General features: G+C 37.9%; 2 protein-coding genes across 2 annotated transcripts; both read right to left on the reverse strand.

The window, feature by feature from the left end:
• Positions 1 to 286: 286 nt before the first annotated feature.
• LOC104899667 (hypothetical protein) lies at positions 287 to 4,135 on the reverse strand. Its single transcript, XM_010686898.4, has 3 exons — positions 2,440 to 4,135; positions 927 to 1,176; positions 287 to 680 (listed from the first exon to the last, which is right to left on the reverse strand). Exons 1-3 carry the CDS (start codon positions 3,738 to 3,740, stop codon positions 504 to 506), a joined length of 1,728 nt encoding a protein of 575 aa, XP_010685200.1. The 5' UTR covers positions 3,741 to 4,135; the 3' UTR covers positions 287 to 503.
• Positions 4,136 to 7,016: 2,881 nt separating this feature from the next.
• On the reverse strand, positions 7,017 to 7,568 carry LOC125492035 (uncharacterized mitochondrial protein AtMg00310-like). Its single transcript, XM_048634129.1, has one exon. The coding sequence runs from the start codon at positions 7,566 to 7,568 to the stop codon at positions 7,017 to 7,019; it is 552 nt and encodes a 183-aa protein (XP_048490086.1).
• Positions 7,569 to 21,254: the final 13,686 nt, after the last annotated feature.

Genomic DNA, 21,254 nt, shown 5'->3' on the forward strand with positions numbered 1-21,254 from the left:
ATTTACTCAATGTCACATCTAAAGTGATATGAAGTAAACTACCAAGAAAATATTTTTTGAAGATGGAAAGATATTACCTTATACAACTACAACAGGATGAATTTTACTTCACAAGTAAGCACAGATTCATTACTGATACCACCACTTTCTTTACAATCAAACTTCTAAAACAATCAAAGTCATGCAAGCTTCCCCACAATTTAAACAAAAAAAAGCTACTGTAAGTTTTCAAGTACGGAATCGATAGCGGTCGGAGCTTATTGCCATCCACAACACCACAAAAGAGTAGGATAAATCCAATTCTGTTGACACTTCAAGATACAAGTTCTCTTCGGTTCAGTCTTCACTAGTTTCACAAAGAATGTGGACAAATAGAATCAATGAATGAGGAGACAAGGACTAATTACTTTTTATCATACACCACTTTTACATGTCAATCGCGTGTAAAAACCAACATCATAATCCTACTACTAATAGAACTACAAAGAAAACTGCTTCTGAATTCATTCATCCTCTGCTATGAAGTTCGGAACTTCACCCTGGCAGATGTATTCGTCACAAACTGATAGTGTCCCCCAACCCTTTCTTAGCCGCAGGATATCTTCAGTGAAAGTAGATCCCGAGGATCCGATGAACGCACTAGACATTGCACATATTGTTTTATCCAGCATGGCCTCAACCTACATAGTCCAAAGTACAAAAACATAAGAATCATCAGTAGCAGAATTTTGTATTATTCACAGAAAGCGTTATTCTTTCTACCATAGAGATGAATATTCATCTCGTTGAAAAGGAATTTCTTCAATACATAATAAAGTGGATTTGAAATCTTAAACAACAAAATAAACATAAGTAATAAGATAATTATAAGTAGATTTCATAAAAGTTAAAACCATAACAATCAGGTTAAAAAATTTGAAGCTCACCTGTGAATCTCCTGCGAGGCCATGTCTGTACAGCAAAGCATCCCATTTTTCAGCTGAATTATGTACTGGCCGCTGAACTAGTGGTACAGGCTTCCCATCAATAACAATGAGTGACTGAAGCAATCCTGTTTCGCTATCTGCTGCATCTGTGGACAGGTATACGACCGGTGTATTGGCCCTTGCTACCACCCGTGCAATGCAGCTTGCAGCTTGAGGAATAGAAAAATAGCAACTTGGATTTTTAGCATTGCTGAAAACCCAAGTGAGCACAATATTAGAGGCTTTGTTATGCCAAAAACTGTCTCTACATGATGGGAAAGTGGATAAAAGTATACTAACTAAACAAGTGTTAACTAGTAGAGAAGAAAAGTTTATTATGTTGCAAAAGTAGATGAGATGTCAGTAGAAACAAGATTATCAAGTACTTCATATTCCAGATACTAAGGGCCATAAATGTATGGGTTTTATATAATCCTTCACTTTTGAGCGCATTCAGTCATTGAGATCCTTCAAATCACAAAAGAGATCCATTTCAGACACATGTTGACCTTTAGCAGTCATTTGAAACACCTTCATCCAATATCGAATTTTTCTTGACATTGATAAGATCTCTGGAAATCCGACATGCCATAAAGTGCTACTTGGAAGTAAAAAAAATAGCAACAAACACCACCCACAGTTTTTAGAAGGTGTTAGTTTTAGCATTTCTCGAAATTAACATAATTGAAAACATGAACAGATGATTTTCACCATGCAGACTTCTGTTACAACTTACAACCAGCTTTTGACAGTTACACTTTGTTTGGCTAGCAACATCAGAGGGAAAGCAAGGGGAGGAAAGAGGAGGAAGTGGAGGGGGAAGATAGAGCTCCATGTTCTCTTGAAACCTCTCCAATTTGAGAGGGATGATGTTTATCAAAGAGGGATGGAAACTGGATCATCCCCTCTCCCTCTCTTCCTTCCACCAACCCTTCATCCAGACAAGGGAACTTGTTCCCCCTCCCTTTCCATTATTTTCCTTCCTCTCCATTTCCTCTTATCCAAAACAAAATGTTATTGCTAATATCTAAACCATGAACAAGCTGAGGACTATCCTAAGAAAACCAGGGTGACCATCAATCCGACATCGTGGAAACAAACCCAAGCTGGAAAGTAAAAGTCAAGCTAATCATATAATCTGGATCAAATGTTGTCTGAAATTTCTTCTGGTACTTAAAAAAGGTAAAGGAATATGGAGTGTTACTTACGTTTTGTTGAACTGTGCCTGTACCCACAGTGTACCACATTCTAGTTCTTTCCTTATAAGGAAGGTTAGGTGTGGTGGGGGCGGGAACGGGTTATATTGCTCCAACTCAAACGAGATTAGAAATTATATACAAGATCTAAACACTTGTTGCCCAATGACATTTTCATTAAACGTAAGGCATATAACTCAGCAAATCACATGAAATAAGCTCTAGCTTCTGTACATCAATGAAAGCAAAGTTCAAGAGGTAAAGGATTCAGAACATACCAAAACTTCAACCAGCCATGCCTCCGGAAATGAAGGGCCACAAAGTCCTTCCCTAAAAAGGTTTGAACAAACCGTTGGGCAGTGAGCATTATAAGTCGACTGGGTTCAATCAAAGTTTTACACTTATGAGCAATCGGACCCCCTGGCTGCATCACCCAATCCTTATCCACATCAGCAAAGAACACATCTCCAATTGCAATAACCCCTTCATCAGAAGAAAACTTGTCTTTAACATCCTCAACTGTCCTTTTCTTGGGTTTCTTTACATCTTCCTCCCAAGGTGATTCAAGCTTAGGCACAGATAAACCAAGGGATTTCAACTTCTTAACATGTTCTTCATCCACATAACACTTCTGAGGCTGCGAGAAGTAACAAATGAACTTATCAATACGCAAGTCCTTCTTCTTCTCCTCCGAAAATTCTTCAAATGTGACAACAGCCTTCCTCCCAAGACACTTGTTCATATGCTCAATATCCAAAACCCGATTAAACTCATAATCCACCTTATGGCTAGGAATAACCAAAACCCGGCCCAAAAGTGCAGCAAAAAACATATGCTTCTCCAAGCAAATCAAGTGGTTCGACATTTGCCCCGATAAACAAATTGCAATCAAGTACTTATCCGACCTCGGATTCCACTCAATAGTTTTCCTCTCAGACAACTTCTGATCCACCTTCCCACAAATACTAATCCCTCCCTCTACCAAATCATCATTTCCAACACCCAATTCCGAAACATTCCCATTATTATGAGTTGACAACAAAACCTTCTGAATTTCCTTATTCAACATCAACCCATCAAAAATTCTCGATTTCAAGTCCTCAAAAACAGACTTTTCAACAGGCATTTCACTCAAATTCAAATACCCAGAAGTATTATTATTATCACTACCATTATTACTTAATGTAGAGTTAAAAGAACTTCCCAATGTACGATTCAACAAAGAAATTAAAGCTAATTGTTGCTCTTTCAAAAGATACAAAGCCCTTAATTCTGATTCCCTCATACGATCAGAAGGAGAATTAATCAATCTAACATCCCAAACACTTGAATTATGAAAACCTAAAGAAAAATAAAGTACAATTAACAAAGGAATTAAGATCACTAAAAGATACCTCATTTTGTTCATCTTAAAACGCCGTCGTAACGACGACAACACACCATTATCATCAATTTGAAAAGGTGAAAAAGAGTGAGAATTGGTGGTGGGTTTTACGGCGTCGTTTTGAGGGATCAAGTTCTGGCGATCTTCTTCTTCATCCTCTGAAAAATTACCCCCTCTTTCCACTTCTTTCACCATTGTTTTTACCGCAATTTCTCAACGAAAATCAGAATAATTCGCAAAAATAATACATACCCAGTTGCAGAATTAGTTCTAGGAGTCGAAAATTGTTTCTGGGTACAAGAAATTTTGATTGAGTATAGTGCAAATTAAAATTTAATGGGTGATTAAAAAAGTGGGTATTGTTTAAGAATGAATTTTTTAAAGGTGGGAAGTTATACTCAAAGTTGAGTGAGTGGTATAAGAGAAGAAGAGTGACGAGAGATCTGCTGAAGAGTGATTAGATAGGAGGAGAGAGAAAGAGCAAAGTTTGGTGGTTAAGCTTCAACTGAAGAATTAACAATGAAGCATCATGTGAAATTCGTCGGTGGAAGAAGGTGACTCTTTAACTTTACTTCTAAAAAAAAAAAAATTGTTGGCCCATATTATTTCCATAGAAGGTTTACAAACCCAACCCAACCCAAATACTCCATCCTGATCCATTTACACATATTACTACCTATGTTTCTTTTTAATCGTATACTCACCTTCGTTTTTTTATTGTTACATTGTTTAAACACTTTTTCAAGATATCTTTAAATCCTTAATCTCTCTTATTTAATTTAAGTAAAAATTATAAAAAAAATCTATCTATCTATATGAATATCTAGCTTCCAAATCCTTTAATTTTTGATATGTTATGGTATGGTAAGTATTGCTGGAGAAGGGTAATGTCCCATGACTGATATATTTTATAAAATTTGCCATTGTGAGATTAAGGTCTAAATGGTTCGTATTTTGATTAAGAGTTGAAGCTAAACTCTCATTTGAACCCATTTGTCCATCCAAAAAAGAGTAGAATTTTCGTTATCAATCTTCAATCTAATCCCTTTTCTCAGAATATGATGTTGAGCTAGTATTTTTTTTTTCCAAATGAAGGAGTCATTGGTTTTTGGTGAGTACTCTGAAAACGTTTTTTGAGCTAAGTACTTTTGTTTTATAAATTTTGCCCATAAACTATTATGATTAGAAACCAATAATCATCCCAATTTGGCCAGAAAGGCTTGGTTCAATGGTTGGTTTTTTCGAAGTCTCAAACCACCTTGCGCTTTAGGTTGGCAAAATTTCCCCCAACTAATTAAGGGAACACTATTTTTATCTTTGTTTTGTTTGATAAGGAAAGATAGAGTTCATTGTATACACTTTTTAGGGTTTTTTTAGAGAGAAGTTAGAGAGACAAACTTGTAGATATTCATTGTTTTTCAAGATTCTACCTTTCTATCCATCAATTCAAGTACTTCTTTTGTTAATCTATTCTCTTTGTTTTCTATTTTAAATTTTAATTATTTTTCTTTAGCTTGTTTTTTATTTCAATTATGCTTAAGTAGTTCTGCAATATATGATTAAGTTGAACCCTGGTATGAATTAATGCATGATTATTTCTTCAATTTCGCCTAATTTTTCTTGTTTAATTAATTGTGCATATACCAGTACTAGATTAGACATATTCCATTGTATTGATCACAATGAGAGTTGGGTTTTGAAGGATTTATGTATTTTAATTAAGGACTTGATGAAGTTCTCCATAGGAGTAGGTAGAATGAATTGTACGTTAGGCATTGTTAGATTGTCGCATTTAATGTCTTTAATTTGCATGATTCCACGGAAGTTGACTTGATTGCATATTAGAGAAGCCTAAATACTTGACAGAGGTTTATGGTATTTTATAGGGTACACTTTTCATTGTGAACAATTAATTAATTAGTTTGGGTATGAATTATTATTGTATTATTCATACTAGTGGAGATACTTAACACTAGATTCTTTTTTATTTATATTGATTAGTATATATAGTTGATTCTACCATCATTGATATTAATCTTATTTAGTTTTACCATATTTCAAAGGCTAATCATATAACAACTTTCTCTTTGTGGGATTGACCTTGACTTACACTATTACATTTTTTTTTTAGGGGGAACAAGAATAACTCTATTACTCCAAAGACAATTTGTCCATCAATACATAGGGCGCCACTTCAGAAGGAACGTGGTTTTCCCATATTTGTTCATCCCCGAAAGGGATTAGTTTTGCTAGATGGTGAGCTACAAAGTTCCCGTCACGTTTCACATGTGACCAACTAATGGATTTAAAATAAACACAAGAAGAAAAAATATCATGGAGAAAAACATCCAGCTTAGACAGGGAGGAGACATTATTTGCAAGTCGGCGGATCACCACTTGGCAATCCGATTCTAACACAACTTCTTGGAGCCCAAATCGCTTCCCTAGCCGAATCCCCATTGTGATGGCTTTAGCCTCCGCAAGCTCAGGGGATCAATAAGCTCTTACTCGACGAGTGGCAGCGAAGCGAACATCACCATTTGAATCCCTCGCAACAACGCCCAAACCCACCCACCCATCAACCATCAACGAAGCATCAACATTCAGCTTATAAGATCCACACGGCGGGATTGTCCACTGGCGAGGGCTCGGCACAGCAGCAGCCATGGTGCACAAGTAGATGCTGGCTGAATACAGCCCACAGTCCTTCGCCCATCTCTCAGCTCGATCCATGAGAATCTTGTGAGGAGTCATTTTTTGATTAAAAACCATATTATTCCTCTCCCCCCAAATACACCAGGCGAGAAAGGCTCCCTTCATTTTCAGCTTATCATCAATCTTCTTCCAACTCACAATCAAGTCACAAAAATCAATACCACTATCTACACCCCACAGCACCTCACAACCACTCTCTCTCCACAAATCATGCCAACGAGGGCACGAGAATAATGCATGGATGGGTGTTTCGGGTTCCCCACAACCCCAGGGACAAAGATCACTCTCAATCATGTGACGATGTTTCAAAAGAGTGCGAACCGGAAGAGAGTGAGTACAAATGCGCCAAAGAAAACGACGTACCTTTGGGCTAACCTTCATACTCCAGATATCAACCCAGGCTTGATGAAAATGATCAAGATTACCTCCTTTCCCTAACATGTAAGCCGTCTTCACAGAATAATGACCATCCTTTGTAAGCGCCCAAGTGATCTCATCTGTTAGCTCATAATGACTAAGAGGAGTACCAAGAATGCACCGCACATCCCTTTCATTAAATGTAGCTTCAATTACATCCACCTTCCACTCCATGTGCTCAGGATCAATCAAATCACACACCTTTGAAAAAGAGACATGATGAGCACTAGTAAGAAAACGACCACTCTCATCAACAACCCAAGGGTCCTTCCACAAATCAATATGGGAACCATCCCCAACCCGCCACACGAAACCTTCTTTTATCAATGCTTTTGAACTCTAGATACTCCGCCAAGAATAACTATTCGAATTCCCAAGAGAGGCACTCAAGAAATCACAAGTAGGGTAGTATTTGGCTTTCATAACACGGCCAAAAAGAGTGGTAGGCGCACGAATTAAGCGCCATGCTTGCTTACCTAACAAAGCATCATTAAACACTCTTAGGTCCTTGAACCCCATTCCGCCAAAGCACTTGAGAGTGCACATCGAATCCCAATTCTTCCAGTGTGTTTTCCGGTGAACATCAGAACTGCCCCACCAAAAACGAGCCATAACCGAGTGAATTTTCTGAACAACTGAATGTGGGATTTTGTAAACCCCCATGAGATAAGTCGGGATAGTCTGAATGACAGATTTAAGTAGAATTTCCTTCCCCGCTCTAGACAACGATTTCTCCTTCCACCCTTGGAGTTTCTTCCAAATTCTATCCAAAAGTGAATCAAAAACAGCTCTTTTTGATCTACCAGAGATAGAGGGGATAGCAAGATACTTCTCATGCTTGTCAACCTGCCGCATATTCAAAATTCCCATCAATACTTCTCTTCGATCCATAGTGACTCCTTTACTAAAAGAGACTTCCGATTTCTCATAATTAATTTTCTGGCCGGATGCTAACTCATACTGGTTGAGAATATCAACAATAACAGTGCATTCCTGTTGGGTAGCTCTTGTGAAGAGTAGACTATCATCAGCAAAAAGAAGATGGGAAATGACAGGGCCACTACGGCTAGCTCTCGCTCCATGAATCTATTTAGCCTGCACTTTCCTCTGAATCATTTTAGAAAAAGCATCAGCAATCAAAATGAAAAGATATGGGGAAAGAGGATCTCCCTGGCGAAGACCCCGGTGTAACCGATCCACAGACAGTGCCGTTAACAATGAAGGAGTAAGAAACAGTAGAGACACACTCCATAATAAGATTCACCCAACGACCATCAAATCCCATAGTAAGCAGAAGCTTCCTCTAAAATCCCCATTCAACCCTGTCATAAGCCTTGCTCATATCAAGCTTCATAGCCATAGTGCCTTTGCGGCTCTTATTTCTATGCTTCATAGAATGAAAAACTTCCAAAGCAATCAAAGCATTGTCAGTAATAAGACGTCCAGGAACAAAAGCACTCTGATTTTCAGTAATAATGCCAGGCAAATAATCTTTAAGTCTCATAACAACAGCCTTAGAAACCAGCTTGTAAATAACATTACACAAAGCAATAGGGCGAAAATCAGCAGCCTTAGAGGGATTTTTAATCTTCGGGATTAGAGCAATATTAGTAGCATTTACACGCCTCGGGGAAACTAAGCCATGTAAAATATTACTAACAAAAAGAAAAACATCATCACCCACAATACGACAGAAACGCTAATAGAAAATAGCGTGCATACCATCAGGCCCCGGGGCTTTACAAGGGTGCATCTATTGTAAAGCAGCATAAACCTCCTCCTTAGTATAAGGTTTTAGAAGCATCTGATTACAATCCTCAGATATGACCGGATCAATGCACTGGAGAACCTCAACAAAGTTAGCCTCAGAAGGGTTATTAGTAGTGAAAATGGTGCTAAAATATTGAGTGAACACATCCTCAATCCCCTGTTCATCTTCCCTCTAAACACTGAAATCATCAAACAAACCCTGCACAAAGTTACGTTTCCGACGCTGTGAAGCCTTGTGATGGAAGTAAGTCGTATTCCGATCACCATCTCTAATTTCTGCAATTCTAGAGCGGAGATACCAATAAGCTTCATGCTTCTCATGGAGATCATCCAGTTTCTTCCCAAGGTGAGTACATGTGCGGCACATTATGTCCGAAATGGGAAGGAGTTGGGCCGCTGCTAAAGCCTTCTCAGTGTCAGCGATCTGCTTGCCCAGGTTTTTAAATTTAACCGAACTCCATTGCTTCAAACCCTGAGCCATACTCGCGATACGCCCAACCAGAATCTCCCCCGTCGAGTTCTCCCAACCATGCTTAACCACCTCTTCACAAGATTCATCTAATAACCAGCTTGTCTCAAAATGAAACCTTCGATTTTTTTCCCCTACCTGCAGCTCGTTTATGCGGTCTGGTAACAATAGCACAATGATCAGATTTATACCGCAAAGTGTGCTCAACTATCGTATCCGGATACAGGTTCAGCCACGAAGCCGAGCTCAAAAACCTGTCAAGCCGTTCACGGATACAAGTACGTGCAGAAATACCATGTTCCCATGTATACCATACTCCCACGAACCCCAGATCACGAAGGAAAAGCTCATCAATAGTTTCCCTGAAAGTCGTCATCTCCCGCCGTACTCTATCAGCACCTCCCTCCTTCTCATCATAACAAAGGATCTCATTAAAGTCACCACCCACAATAATAGGAATCGAGGAATCCTCACAAAGGTGACATAAAAGAGCCCAAGTGTGATGTTTATCCTCTTCCTTTGCCCAACCATATAACCCAACAAAACGCCATTTTTTATCACCATCAAGAACATCGCCACAAATGTGATGTTGAGAAAAAGACACCAACGAGAAAGAAATCTCCTCTCTCCAGTACAAACATAAACCACCTGCTCTTCCCCTACTAGCTACACCAAAAGCAAATCTGAAACTCAATCTATCCTTCAAAGCCTCAGCTTCCATTTTATTAATCATTGTTTCCGACAAAAAAACCATGTCGGGGGCATAACAGGAACTCCATTTGCGGAGTTGACGAACTGATCGAGGATTGCCCATTCCTCGACAGTTCCAGCATAGAAGACTCATAATGATGGGCGGGGTTGGTCATCACCAACCTCCGCCGAAATCGGGGAACCATGCTGTAGAGAGGAGCTGATTTTTGCTCGCTTCGCATCAATAATGCCCCCATCACAATCAAGCACAGGGAACTCAAGTATACGTTTATTATCCTTATCTGATGGGTCCAAATCCATCTGTTGTGGAAGTCCTTTGTCTTCCATCGACCCTCGGGCCATACGCTTCCAACTACGTCCATTTTTTGTTTGGACTTTGGAGCTGGAAAAAGTAAAGCAGGTAGGGGTTGGGTTGGAGGAGGAAGTAGAGATATGTGTATCTGGATGAGAATTTATGAGAGAAATTTTTGTGGTGGGGTCAGAAGTGACATGTGAGTAGACATGAGGTGGAAAGGTATCTAGGCTTGGTTCATGTGTAAGAAAAGGGGGGACAATGGAGGGTGAGGTGGCGTGATGTGAGAGGGGGGTATTTAATGGGGGGGTAGGGATTTGTAAAGAGGGGACCATTGGCTGTGATGTGGCGTGGGATAAGGAAGGGTCAGAGGGAAAAGGTGGTGAGAATTGTTGGGTGGGGACAAAGTTTGTTGGTGGTGTAGTACTTTCCAGGGACAAACATTTACTGCCAATAATTATGGTGTCATTATCAAGATTTTGAGGAGGGGTTAGGAGAGAGGAAACAATTGTTTTGGGTATAAATTCAGAACCACCTTCAACACATGCACCCATAACACCCATAACAGAAGGTTTTCGTCCTGCACCCCCATCAAAAAGAACTTTCTTGCAGGCACGAAATTTACCCTCTTCCTCCAGTTCTTTTGTTCTGCCCTTTCGCGGTGTTGCTTTAAGAGCTAAACTCCATCCAAGTTTTTCATATTTATCTTCTTCAAGAACAGCATGACAATCTTTTTCAGAGTGGCCCATAATACCACAAGCAAAGCAGAAAAAGGGGAGGCGTTCATACGCAAAATCAACTTGAATTTCCCTACCTCGTTTATCTTTCATTTTCCTGAATCTCCTTAAAGGTTTGGTGACATCAAGCATAACCTTAACCCCTCGGTATCGCCCAAAACCCATAACATCCTCTTCAATTTCAAGGATTTCTCCCATAGTCCCAACTAAAGCTCTAATCACATCATCCGAACGTATATTAAAGGGGAGATTTTTAATACGAACCCAGAAGGGAGAATGAATAAGAGTTACCTGATCAAGTTGTTCGTCGCCGTTGGCCTCTTTAAGAAGGATCAACATATTATCAAAACACCAAGGTCTACCATCAAGGACCTTCTTTACATCACGCCAATGGAAGAATTGAAAAGCGTACAGATTAGGGCTAAGAACCCTAATCACCAAACCGTGGACAGGCGCCCAAATGCTAGTTATGGTGCGTTTGAAGGCCTCAACATTATAAGATCGCTCAGTAAGCAAACATCCCATAAGAAGGAGGGAGACGCCTACATCTGAGTTCGTATTTAGGGCATCAAGATCGAGGATTTGTGCTTCCTCTTCATCAATTCGAAGATTAGATACTATATCTGCAATCTCTTCAGCCATAGAAAACTGAAGAGAAAACAGCCGCCGCGGCGGAGGAGAACCAGTAGAGGTGGTAGGGCAGTCTATCGGGGTAGAGAGCGCAATCCTGTCTTGCAAGGGAGTTTTTTTGAGGTGAAACTTTGACTACTTACACTATTACATAGTTGGGAGGTTAGTTATGTTATTTATTTATTTTTAATTAAGTGTGCGACACGCCTGTTATCACTTTCCCCAACCCCTTCTCATCAATGGACTCCTGAAATATACTTCCTCCGTATTTTAATAACTGATACATATACTTTTAGGGAAATATCATAATAAATTTTTTTTGTTGCTTTTATTACAATATCGTCATTACTAATTGTCACAAACCAAACTCTTTAATCACCTGATTATAAACCTAACCTACATTAGAATGAATTCCCGACTTTATTTCTCTCACCTGAACCTACCAACCACCACAGCCCACCACCACTTTCTCCTATTTCCTATTTTCCTCTCACCTTTACCCACCACCATTCTTTCCTCTCTCACCTCAACCACCACCATTTTTTTCGGCGAATTTGCGCTCTCACCTCCTTTATCCTCAGATTCTTTTATTGCTCACACAACTTTACTGGCAAGTTTAACAAAGCAATTCATGAATCCAGAATAATATCGTCAGCAAATTGACGATACTGGTTGATAAATTTGTTCTTTTAAAACAAAATTTGTTGTATTTATACACTTATTGAATGAAGAAAGAATAACTACCGACCATGCCAACTATGGCTTTCTTAAAAGATTGATGCTTGAGAAATGAGAGAGAAAGAAAAACTAATATGGAGATAAAGGCACAAATTTATACAATATGGTTTATACGCTTAAAATTAGGATTTTTTGTTCAAAACTACCTAAACTTTTCATGTTTTTAGAAACTCCCACCTTAATGAATTTTTTTAATAAATTTCCACCTACTATTTCCAATTTTATTAAAAACTCCCACCACTTAACGATTTTTGTTAAATTTCGTTAACAAAACCGTTAAGTAGACCTCACATATGCATTTTATTATTAATTTACGTTGAAATCGAAGTCAATTTCATCAATTTAAGGGCAAAATCTCAACAATTTTGGAGCAATTTTGGAATGAATTATAACTATTTGTAGAGACTTGCAACTATTTCAAGTTCGATTTTGTTAAAAATATGTATATGAGGAACCCACTTAACGGTCTTATTAATGGAATTTAACAAAAATCGTTAAGTGGTGGGAGTTTATAATAAAATTGAAAATGGTAGGTGGAAATTTATAAAAAAAAAATCATTAAGGTGGGATCGGAGTTTCTAAAAACATGAAAAGTCTAGGTGGTAAGATGCGATTTTATCCTAAGTGAATCTTTGCAAAAAGTTAGTGAATTAGGTGGTAGCATCTTTGTTGGTATATTCTAAGTGAATCTTTGCAAAAAGTTAGTGAATTAGGTTTGTATGCTTCAAATTCTTGTAGATCTACTACTGTGTGGGTCTTCTTTATTTTTATTCTCTTTTAAATTTAAAGGGAAAATTTCGAGATTTATGTTGAATTCCTTTTTTTTGGTTTGGATGCTTCAAATTTTTGTAGATCTACTCTTGTTTGGATCTGGTTTATATGCTTCAAATCTACCTTATTGTGGAATTCCTCAATTTCCTGGTAAACACAAATTCTTTGTCATAAAAATGTGGGTTATTGAGGAGAGAGTATCGAGGAGGTGGTGGGAACAAAGTGGTATGCTTCGATCGTGGTGGATTAGAATGGTGGCAATCGCTTACCAGATAGCCCAACAAAGGCTCCAAAATATATCCCACCACTCCAGGGTTTTATACACCTGCATACGGGCCCAAACCGACTCCCGAAAAGTAGAGGTAGCAAGCTAGGATGATGTAATTCTTAATGGGGATACATACCATAACCGTTGTGTGTCACGACACTGCAGTAGCATGTGGTCCATGCTTTCCATTTCCTCTCCACATCTTTGACAAACTGGATCAATAAGGTCATTAATCATTCCAATAAGATTTTAAGTTTTGTACTATCTTTACTCAATCTCTCTCCTTCACGTGACCGAGTGGCATTTATCAAAGAAGGGGAGATATTTGATGGGAAGAATTAGGAAGGCTCTGGGGGTGATTGAGGAATATAAGAAAGCCGAGGATTTGAATGGTGTAGATCGAACCCCGACAACCTTGTTGAGTACAAAATGGGAGCCACCAAGGGGGAATTAATTGTTTGAAACTAAATATGGATGTTGCTTTTAGGGAAGGAGAAAAGGTTGGAATGGGGGTCGTGCTTCGAGATAATACTGGAGATGTGCTGATGTCAATGTGCAATTCATGGTATGGTAGTTGTGATGTGGAAGTGGGTGAGGCTATGGCTACGAGGCAAGGAATGAAAGTGGCAATGGAAGCCGTCTTCTACAATTTTGTACTCGAGACAGACAATATGCCGTTGTTTGAAGCCCTAAGGAGCAAGAAGAAGCTATGCTTGAGTTTTAGGCTAATTTGAAATGATATTTATATGTTAATAGCTCAATGTGTGAATGTTTCTTTTAGCTATATTAGAAGAAATGGTAATCAGTTGATCCATGTTCTAGCTAGAAGAAGCTTAGGCATAGACGAACATCTTATTTGGCTTGAAGAGGCTCCTTTGGATGTAATGGATATGGTGTTTGGTGATTAGTTAATAATTGTTAGGATTTTACTGTCAAAAAAATGGTGGCAGTCGAGGTGGAAGTGGAAGATGAGGCATCGGTGGAGGTGGTCCGATAGCAAGGCGTGGCAGATTTGGTGAGGAGATGGTGAAGGCAAAAGATGAGGCAACAATGTTAATTTTGGTCTCCTAATTTATCTCTTTAGCCTCCTTGATTTCTTCCCACTTTCTCTCTGTATCACTTGAGAAAAAACGGAGGAAGTACAAAGGAGTGCGATTTTCCGAGAAATTCCTACCTCTCTATCCCCCTCTCCAACAATATTGAAATTTTTGCTTCCACAAAGATTTGAACATTGGTCTCCCATGTGGAAGATGGGAAGCCATACTATTAGACTCAAGAGTCCTTGGTTATATGTATATATATGAAAGGATCATAAACTGAAACAAATAATGCAAATAGGAGGGTTAGGATATATACGTACAAAGCATGCAGTCTTAAAAGATTTACATAATTTACCCTAACTTAAATATATATATACATGATATGGTGTGCAAGGAGCCCAACAGCACAGGTCCCGCAAAATTATAAAGGCCCCAAAATATATAATATTTTGAAAATTTTACTTCATATTTGAATAAATCACCCTTGTTTCATCCTTAATAAATTTGTCAATGATTTATCTCTAGATTTTCAACTTTATATCTTTAGAACTCTAACCTTCCATCTTTATTTTTTTATAAACTTAGGGGTCAATTTTCATGTTAGAACCGGGGTCCCAAAATCTTCAAGACGACCCTAATGATATGTTATTAGTTAGACAAATTTTTATAAGGCAAAATTGGTCTCAACATGACACCCTATGACGCGGGTGCACCCAACATCACCAACTTTGACTAGTAACTAAAACACCCCAAATTATTGGCTTGGGTGCAACGAGTGTCAAAAATGATGCGAAAGCTAACTTTTCTTGCCAACAGGGGGAATTCGTGTTAATTTTTTTCCCAATTCCCTCTTTTTCTTTCATTATCCAATTTTTTCATTAATTAGAAGCCTAAATCACGTGAAAATTTGTAGAGAAAAAGTTAACTCTGATGTCATTTATGACACTCGCTGCATCCAAGCCAATAGTTTGATCGAGGTGTTTTAGCTACTACCACAGTTGGTAGTGTTAGGTGCACCCGCACCATAGTTTATGGTGTTGACACCAATTTTGCCTTCTTATAGTAGTGCAAATAGAAATGTTAGGATATATACGTACAAAGCATGCATGCATAAATAATTTACACTAACTCAAATTTGATATGTTAGTAGTACTTTTGACCTTTTTAATCACAAAGAATATGATAACTTCTCTACTTCAAAGAAGAACTCCTTACTCATATCATATATTAGAGATAACTTATATAAATTTTATTACATAAAATACTTATTGTAAGTTTGTCGCCTTAAAGATCAAAGCATAATAGTTAGTATATAAATAATGATGGACGCCAAGTATATATAATTGTTAGTATATGGTAAATTTATGAAAGAAATATCCTAATATACCCAAAAGACATTATCATATATTTATTATACTGTAATATTTTTAGGGGTTACTAAACGCAACCTCACTTTATGGAGAATTGGAAGAATAATTATGCAGAATTGGGAGAACCAGCCCCAATTTGGACGACATACGAAGAATACGAAGAGGGAAAATAGAGAGTGGAGTAGTTAGAGAGAAAAATGAGTTATGAGAAAAAGGGTTGTGTTTAGTAAAATGAGGTTGCATTTAACAACCATGCATTTCTAATATACAACATATCAAATAATAATGGGCGGATTGCACCAAAAAATAAAGTAATGGGTGGTTTAGTAGCTCACCAGCGTTTGCAATAACGATGAACAAGAGACATATGGCAAAAAGGTTGAAGTTAGTAGCCTTGGCCATTTTGGTTTTCTTTTTGCTTAGTTTGATTATCTTGCTCTTGCAAATCAGAAAATGTACTTGTGAGTTGTGAGGGATTGGGTCGAAACGGCCTAAAGTATTTATAGAGTGGATCCTTCTACTCTTATCTCAATATTCAGTAAAATTATTGATCCACTTGTAATATGAACACAAGACATAGTCAATTGCATGCAATGTTTCGAACGAATTGAAGATTGTTTCATAGCCCAGCCATTTACGATTTAGGTAGTTATATTATTATAAGGCAAAATAATGTATATTATATTAGTAGCAGTTTTATTTAAACCGTTAATAATTAAGTTAATGTTGAAATAACTTAATTTTCTTGGTCCCCTAAAAATTAAACTTAATTTTCTTGGTCCCCTAAAAATTAAACTTAATTTTCTTGGTCCTCAATTACCTTATTAGTAGCGTCAAGTGATAAAGATGTTTAATTAAGTTAGATCTTGTTGCACATTGTCTTATTTAATTAAAGATGTATTATTAACGACTAGCATGGAATATCTTGGTGATGGCGAGTTAATTGAATGACCAGATTTAAACTCTTTATTTAAGATTAATTCGTGTTAAACTCAAGGATCGAGTGAAATCAAGTTTTGTTTTTCAATGTTCCGCCAAATTATTGTTCCATAATTACTTATAATAACAACAATATTCATCATATGGTTTATGTAGGTTATGTTTGACAATACAAGCTGATATAATATAAGGAACCACAAATTGAAAGATAAACATCTTTTTAGGAAAAAATATTTCTCATAAAAACTATTTAGCATCGAAGCAAATCAAACTATCCTTTGAATAAGAAATTATAACCTAGTTTATCTCTAACATATTACTTCAGAAAAGAGATGCCATTCTGAGTAGCTCATCGTTTTTGATTTATTTTAAAATAAAGGATGATTATTATAATTGATGATTAATTAATAAGTCTATACCAATACTTACAATAACAATATGACCTAATTAATACAAATCACAATAATAATTTCAGTGCAAATTGAACTACTCTTATCCTACTAAAGATTTTATCTTCACTCGCTCGCCTCCGATCCTATACTATGACACAATCTTGTTCACAATTTAACATTGATGTCAAAATATAATTTTTCAATATCTACAAATTGGTGTAGTGTAGCAAAATAGGAGAAATACCTGCAACTCATTTTCTAGATCTTCAATCATGTGTGAACTAATAGAAAAGATAACAGAAGGAGAAGGGATTATTGAAATAAACAATAACACTAAATATATAGATCTACCAATCAACAATGAACAAAAAATTGTGACTTGTTACCAAAAATCCCGTATTATGTTATATAAAATATGATCTATGAGAAGACGAGGATAATTTATTGTCTTAAAGAGGTTATATAAGCTAGAAGTTACCTCTTCAAATTACTAGGTGCTATGATTTGAGAAAGTGGATATTATTTGTCCTCCTCTTTGGTGGAATTGAGATGCCAACTATTTTGAACAAGAGATAATATATCCCACCGAAAAACATTCATTCAACCAACCAAACAACCAAACAACCAACCAACCCACCTACCCACTACTTGGAGCTAAGTAACAAGACCTTCGCTAGGTTCATCCTACACTTTTACCCGTTTAGCGGCCGTTTTCGAACTTCTTCGGGCCCGTTGATGTTTTACTCGGACATTCTTTTATTGCCCACTTGTGCCTACCTTGGTTCGCCTACCACCACTCTTGCTAGGCTTCGAATCACCACCAAACTTTTTCATCCCGGACCCCCCTTATTAACGCTCATCCTAATGCGTCGTGCTAAGTGTTAAGTCTTTGATTGTGTATGTAACACTAAGCACGAGGGACCCCAGGGTGCCTAAGGAAGCCCCGGGTGCCTCAGACCTTCCTCCATTTCCAACTTGTGCCTTGTTTTGGGTCACTTGGCACCGCCCTCGCCAGGTTGCCAAAGGCCTTTGGATGACATTGTATGCCCTTTCAAGGCACGACTATGTTTTTCAAGGGCCTACCACGGTCTTGGTATGCATCCCATAGTCACCGATGCTCGGGCCTCGAGGGAGCTCGAAGACGTGGACTATAATTCACATTTTTTCCCATTTTCGGACCATTTTTCGATTTCTCTTTTCGACCCATACCTTCCTAATTAGGGGCCTGGTGTGTCTAAATATGTCCCCAGGTGCCTCATACCTTCCTTCATTGCCCACCTTACATTCCTTTGGCTCGCTTGTCACCGCCCTTGCTAGACTCAAAGGGTCTCTAGGTGGCCTCACATACCCCTTCTAACGCACGAGTGTGCCTCTCACGGCCCTAGGAACTCCATGGTCATTGGTGCTCGGGTACCATGGGCGCTTAGAGTCGTGGACTAGAATCCATCTTTTTTCCCATTTTTGGGCCATTTTTCGACTTCTCCGGACCCTACGACTTTTTTCGTCCCGGGTCTTCCTAGGGGCCTTGGGGTGCCTAAGGATACCCTCGTGTGCCCGAGTTTCATTCATTGCTCACTTTTGCCTTACCTTTAACTTACTTTGCGTAGCCCTCGCTAGGCTTATTAGAAGGGTCTATGGATGACATCACATGCCCCTTCCAAGGAACGAGTGTGCCTCCCAAGAGCCTCTTACAACCCTGGGGTCAACCCATTGTCATCGGTGCTCGGTCCTCGTGGGCGCCCGGAGCTGTGGACTATATTATCCACACTTTTCGTCCTGAACCTTCCTATGTGTCTTGGGGTGCCTAAAGATGCTCTCAAATGCCTCAGATCTTCCTTCATCGGCCACTTTTGCCTTTCCTTAGCTCGTTTTGCACCGCTCCTACTAGGCTCCAAAGGGCCTTTGGATAGCATCACATTCCCCTTCCGGCCTTCCATGACACAAATGTATGATTATATTTATGTATATTATAATCATATAATATACATGTATATTGTAATCATTGCCAAGTAGTAAGTTTATGTCTATGATTGTATATACGGAATCATATTATCCAATATCTACTGCTAGCCCCAGCCAACAGTTGCACCCCCACGAGGACGGTACACACCAATCACTTCGCCTTACAATGGCATTAACTATAGATGGTTGTAGACTTGTGGCCTGTTCTCTTCGGCATAAAACAGCTGAAATAAACTAAACAAAACTGAAAATAAGATGGGGAGAACAGGCCCTTATAGTGCATAAATGTCCTTAATACTTTACAACCTTGTGGTATCATCAGTCATGTTTTTTTTTTTCTTTTTGACATAACATAAAGAATCAATCATAAATGTTCAATCCAATCCCCTGAGCAATTTTTTAGATTCAAAAGGTCTTTTTTTTAGCAGCCATTGTGCATCGGATATAGCATATATAGATCTTATTGAAATACACTCCTCATTTGGAAATAATTATCACTTATTCTATTTTGAGACGCTCTACACAAATCGTCCCAATTAGAATTAAAAATAGTAATGTTTGTAATTAATATGCTTACAAATTAAAATTGGGTATTGATAGTAGTTACGAACAGGAGGGCTATATTTTATCATTGTACTAGTCAATAGTCGGCAATTAAAATTTCCTGCTTCCATTATCTCATTAGGGTGAACTTGAAGCCTTCAACTACTTGTCAGCAAGATGAAAAATATAATCTCAAGTTGCCTGACTTTGTCTTGTCTTCATATTGAACTACACTTTTTAATTGAACTCATAGAAGTTGAGGGTGTTTCTAATCGTAAAGCAACTAGTTCTCTTTGGTACAAGATTACTTTATTTAACTTTGATTAACATTGATGTATGCCACCATATATAGCTAGATACCTTATGTTATTGCAAATGGACTGTACTAGACTCTGAATGCGTCAATTATTTATGGTTAAGATATCCTAACGTTAGTTGCATGGGATTTGTCAGTCAACTTAGCTATTGCACTAAAAAAAAAAATGTAGAGGACTATTAGGAACAATGAAAATGACTTATGTACATTAGACATGACGAAAGTATAGTTGACAATTTGACATTTGTCTCTGCTAATTTATATGCGAAAGGTTGCTTGAAATCGTCAAGGGACATGCCCATCAATTTACTTGTGGTAATTTATATTATCAGGCGTTCAAACTATTGTACCAATTTAAACTTTGAATCTCATCCCACAAAGTACTCTCACATTATATAATTTTTTTATTAGAAAATTAAGTCAGTCGAAGGGCTAATCCCTACAAGGCTACTAGCTTGTAGGAAACACCAACACATTGTCTGGTAAGGATCAAACCCCTGACCTCAAGGAGGAGCGTTCTACCCACTTGAGCTAACTCTTATCCTTAAAGTACTCTCACATAGTCACATTGTATTTGTTAAGAAAACTACACCTATCAGATCAGTTGTTCCAACTTCCACATTGAATTTGTAAAAATATAAAATGATAAATGACTAATATGAAGGTAATAGACTACTTTACCGATTGTTGTAAAATATCAGTTGTTTACGACTTGTGCTGTAAAGAATAACAGTCGCTAAAAACTACATACCATGCACCTCTCAAATAGCCTGAACATGTATTTACGATTTGATGAATAAATTAGGGCTATCGAAAAATGGCAAAACCCAACGAAACTGCGCAAGGATAAGTGCCAGAAACAGACGCTCCTAGTTTGTACCACAATTGAATACATGTTAAGTCGTTTTTCTTTAATTAATTAGAAAATTAGAGGATCGAAATAACCATTAAATCAAATTGAATCATTATAAGAATGGTTTTTTCACCAGATACCCATAAGGTATTTCAAAATTCATGTATGAGGCACCCCTACTGTTTGAAAAATACACCAGGTATCTGTACTATTTCAATAAAATGCATGAAATTCCCTTCATGACTAGCAATGTCAAGTTTCTGTTAATCATTAATCTTAATTAACCCCTCTAATCCTAATTAAGCCCCCTAATCCTAACACCTAAATCCTAATCTCCTAACACCTATCCCACCCCTTCCCCCTTCCCCTACCCCCATAACCCATCCCCATCCCCAACCATGTATCCCCCCTCCCGCACCCCCGCAACCCTCCTCCGCACCCCCATTAGCTCCCTTAGCCCCCCTGCAGCACCCTACCATGCAACCCCCGCTCCGCCGATATATTTAAGACTTTCCTTATTTTGTAAATTACTTTCCTAATCATATTAGGTTATTGAATATTATTTAGATGAGGAATATCTCCTCTTTCTCCTCCTCCCTTTACTCATTATTTCTTAGTTTTAGTTTTTGAGGTTTAGTTTTCTCTCCTTTTTCTCTCTAGTTTTTTAGTTGCAAACCCTAGTTTTTCATTAATTCATGATTTATATTGATTTCTTTCATTGATTTCTTTATTATGTTTTCCATGGTAGATGTAGTTTTTATTTTTTGTTTTATGAT

Source organism: Beta vulgaris, chromosome 7, assembly GCF_026745355.1.
Source record: "Beta vulgaris subsp. vulgaris cultivar EL10 chromosome 7, EL10.2, whole genome shotgun sequence".
Classification (NCBI taxonomy): domain Eukaryota; kingdom Viridiplantae; phylum Streptophyta; class Magnoliopsida; order Caryophyllales; family Amaranthaceae; genus Beta; species Beta vulgaris.

What these genes read in the sequence shown, in the direction of transcription:
- LOC104899667 (XM_010686898.4), bottom strand. Translation starts at nt 3,740, where the DNA reads ATGGTGAAAGAAGTGGAAAGAGGGGGTAATTTTTCAGAGGATGAAGAA. An exon ending in CATGGCTGGTTGAAGTTTTG is followed by an intron (nt 1,177 to 2,439) that starts GTATGTTCTGAA and finishes TTGGGTTTTCAG; the next exon opens with CAATGCTAAAAATCCAAGTT. An exon ending in GCCTCGCAGGAGATTCACAG is followed by an intron (nt 681 to 926) that starts GTGAGCTTCAAA and finishes TGGACTATGTAG; the next exon opens with GTTGAGGCCATGCTGGATAA.
- LOC125492035 (XM_048634129.1), bottom strand. Translation starts at nt 7,568, where the DNA reads ATGGATCGAAGAGAAGTATTGATGGGAATTTTGAATATGCGGCAGGTT.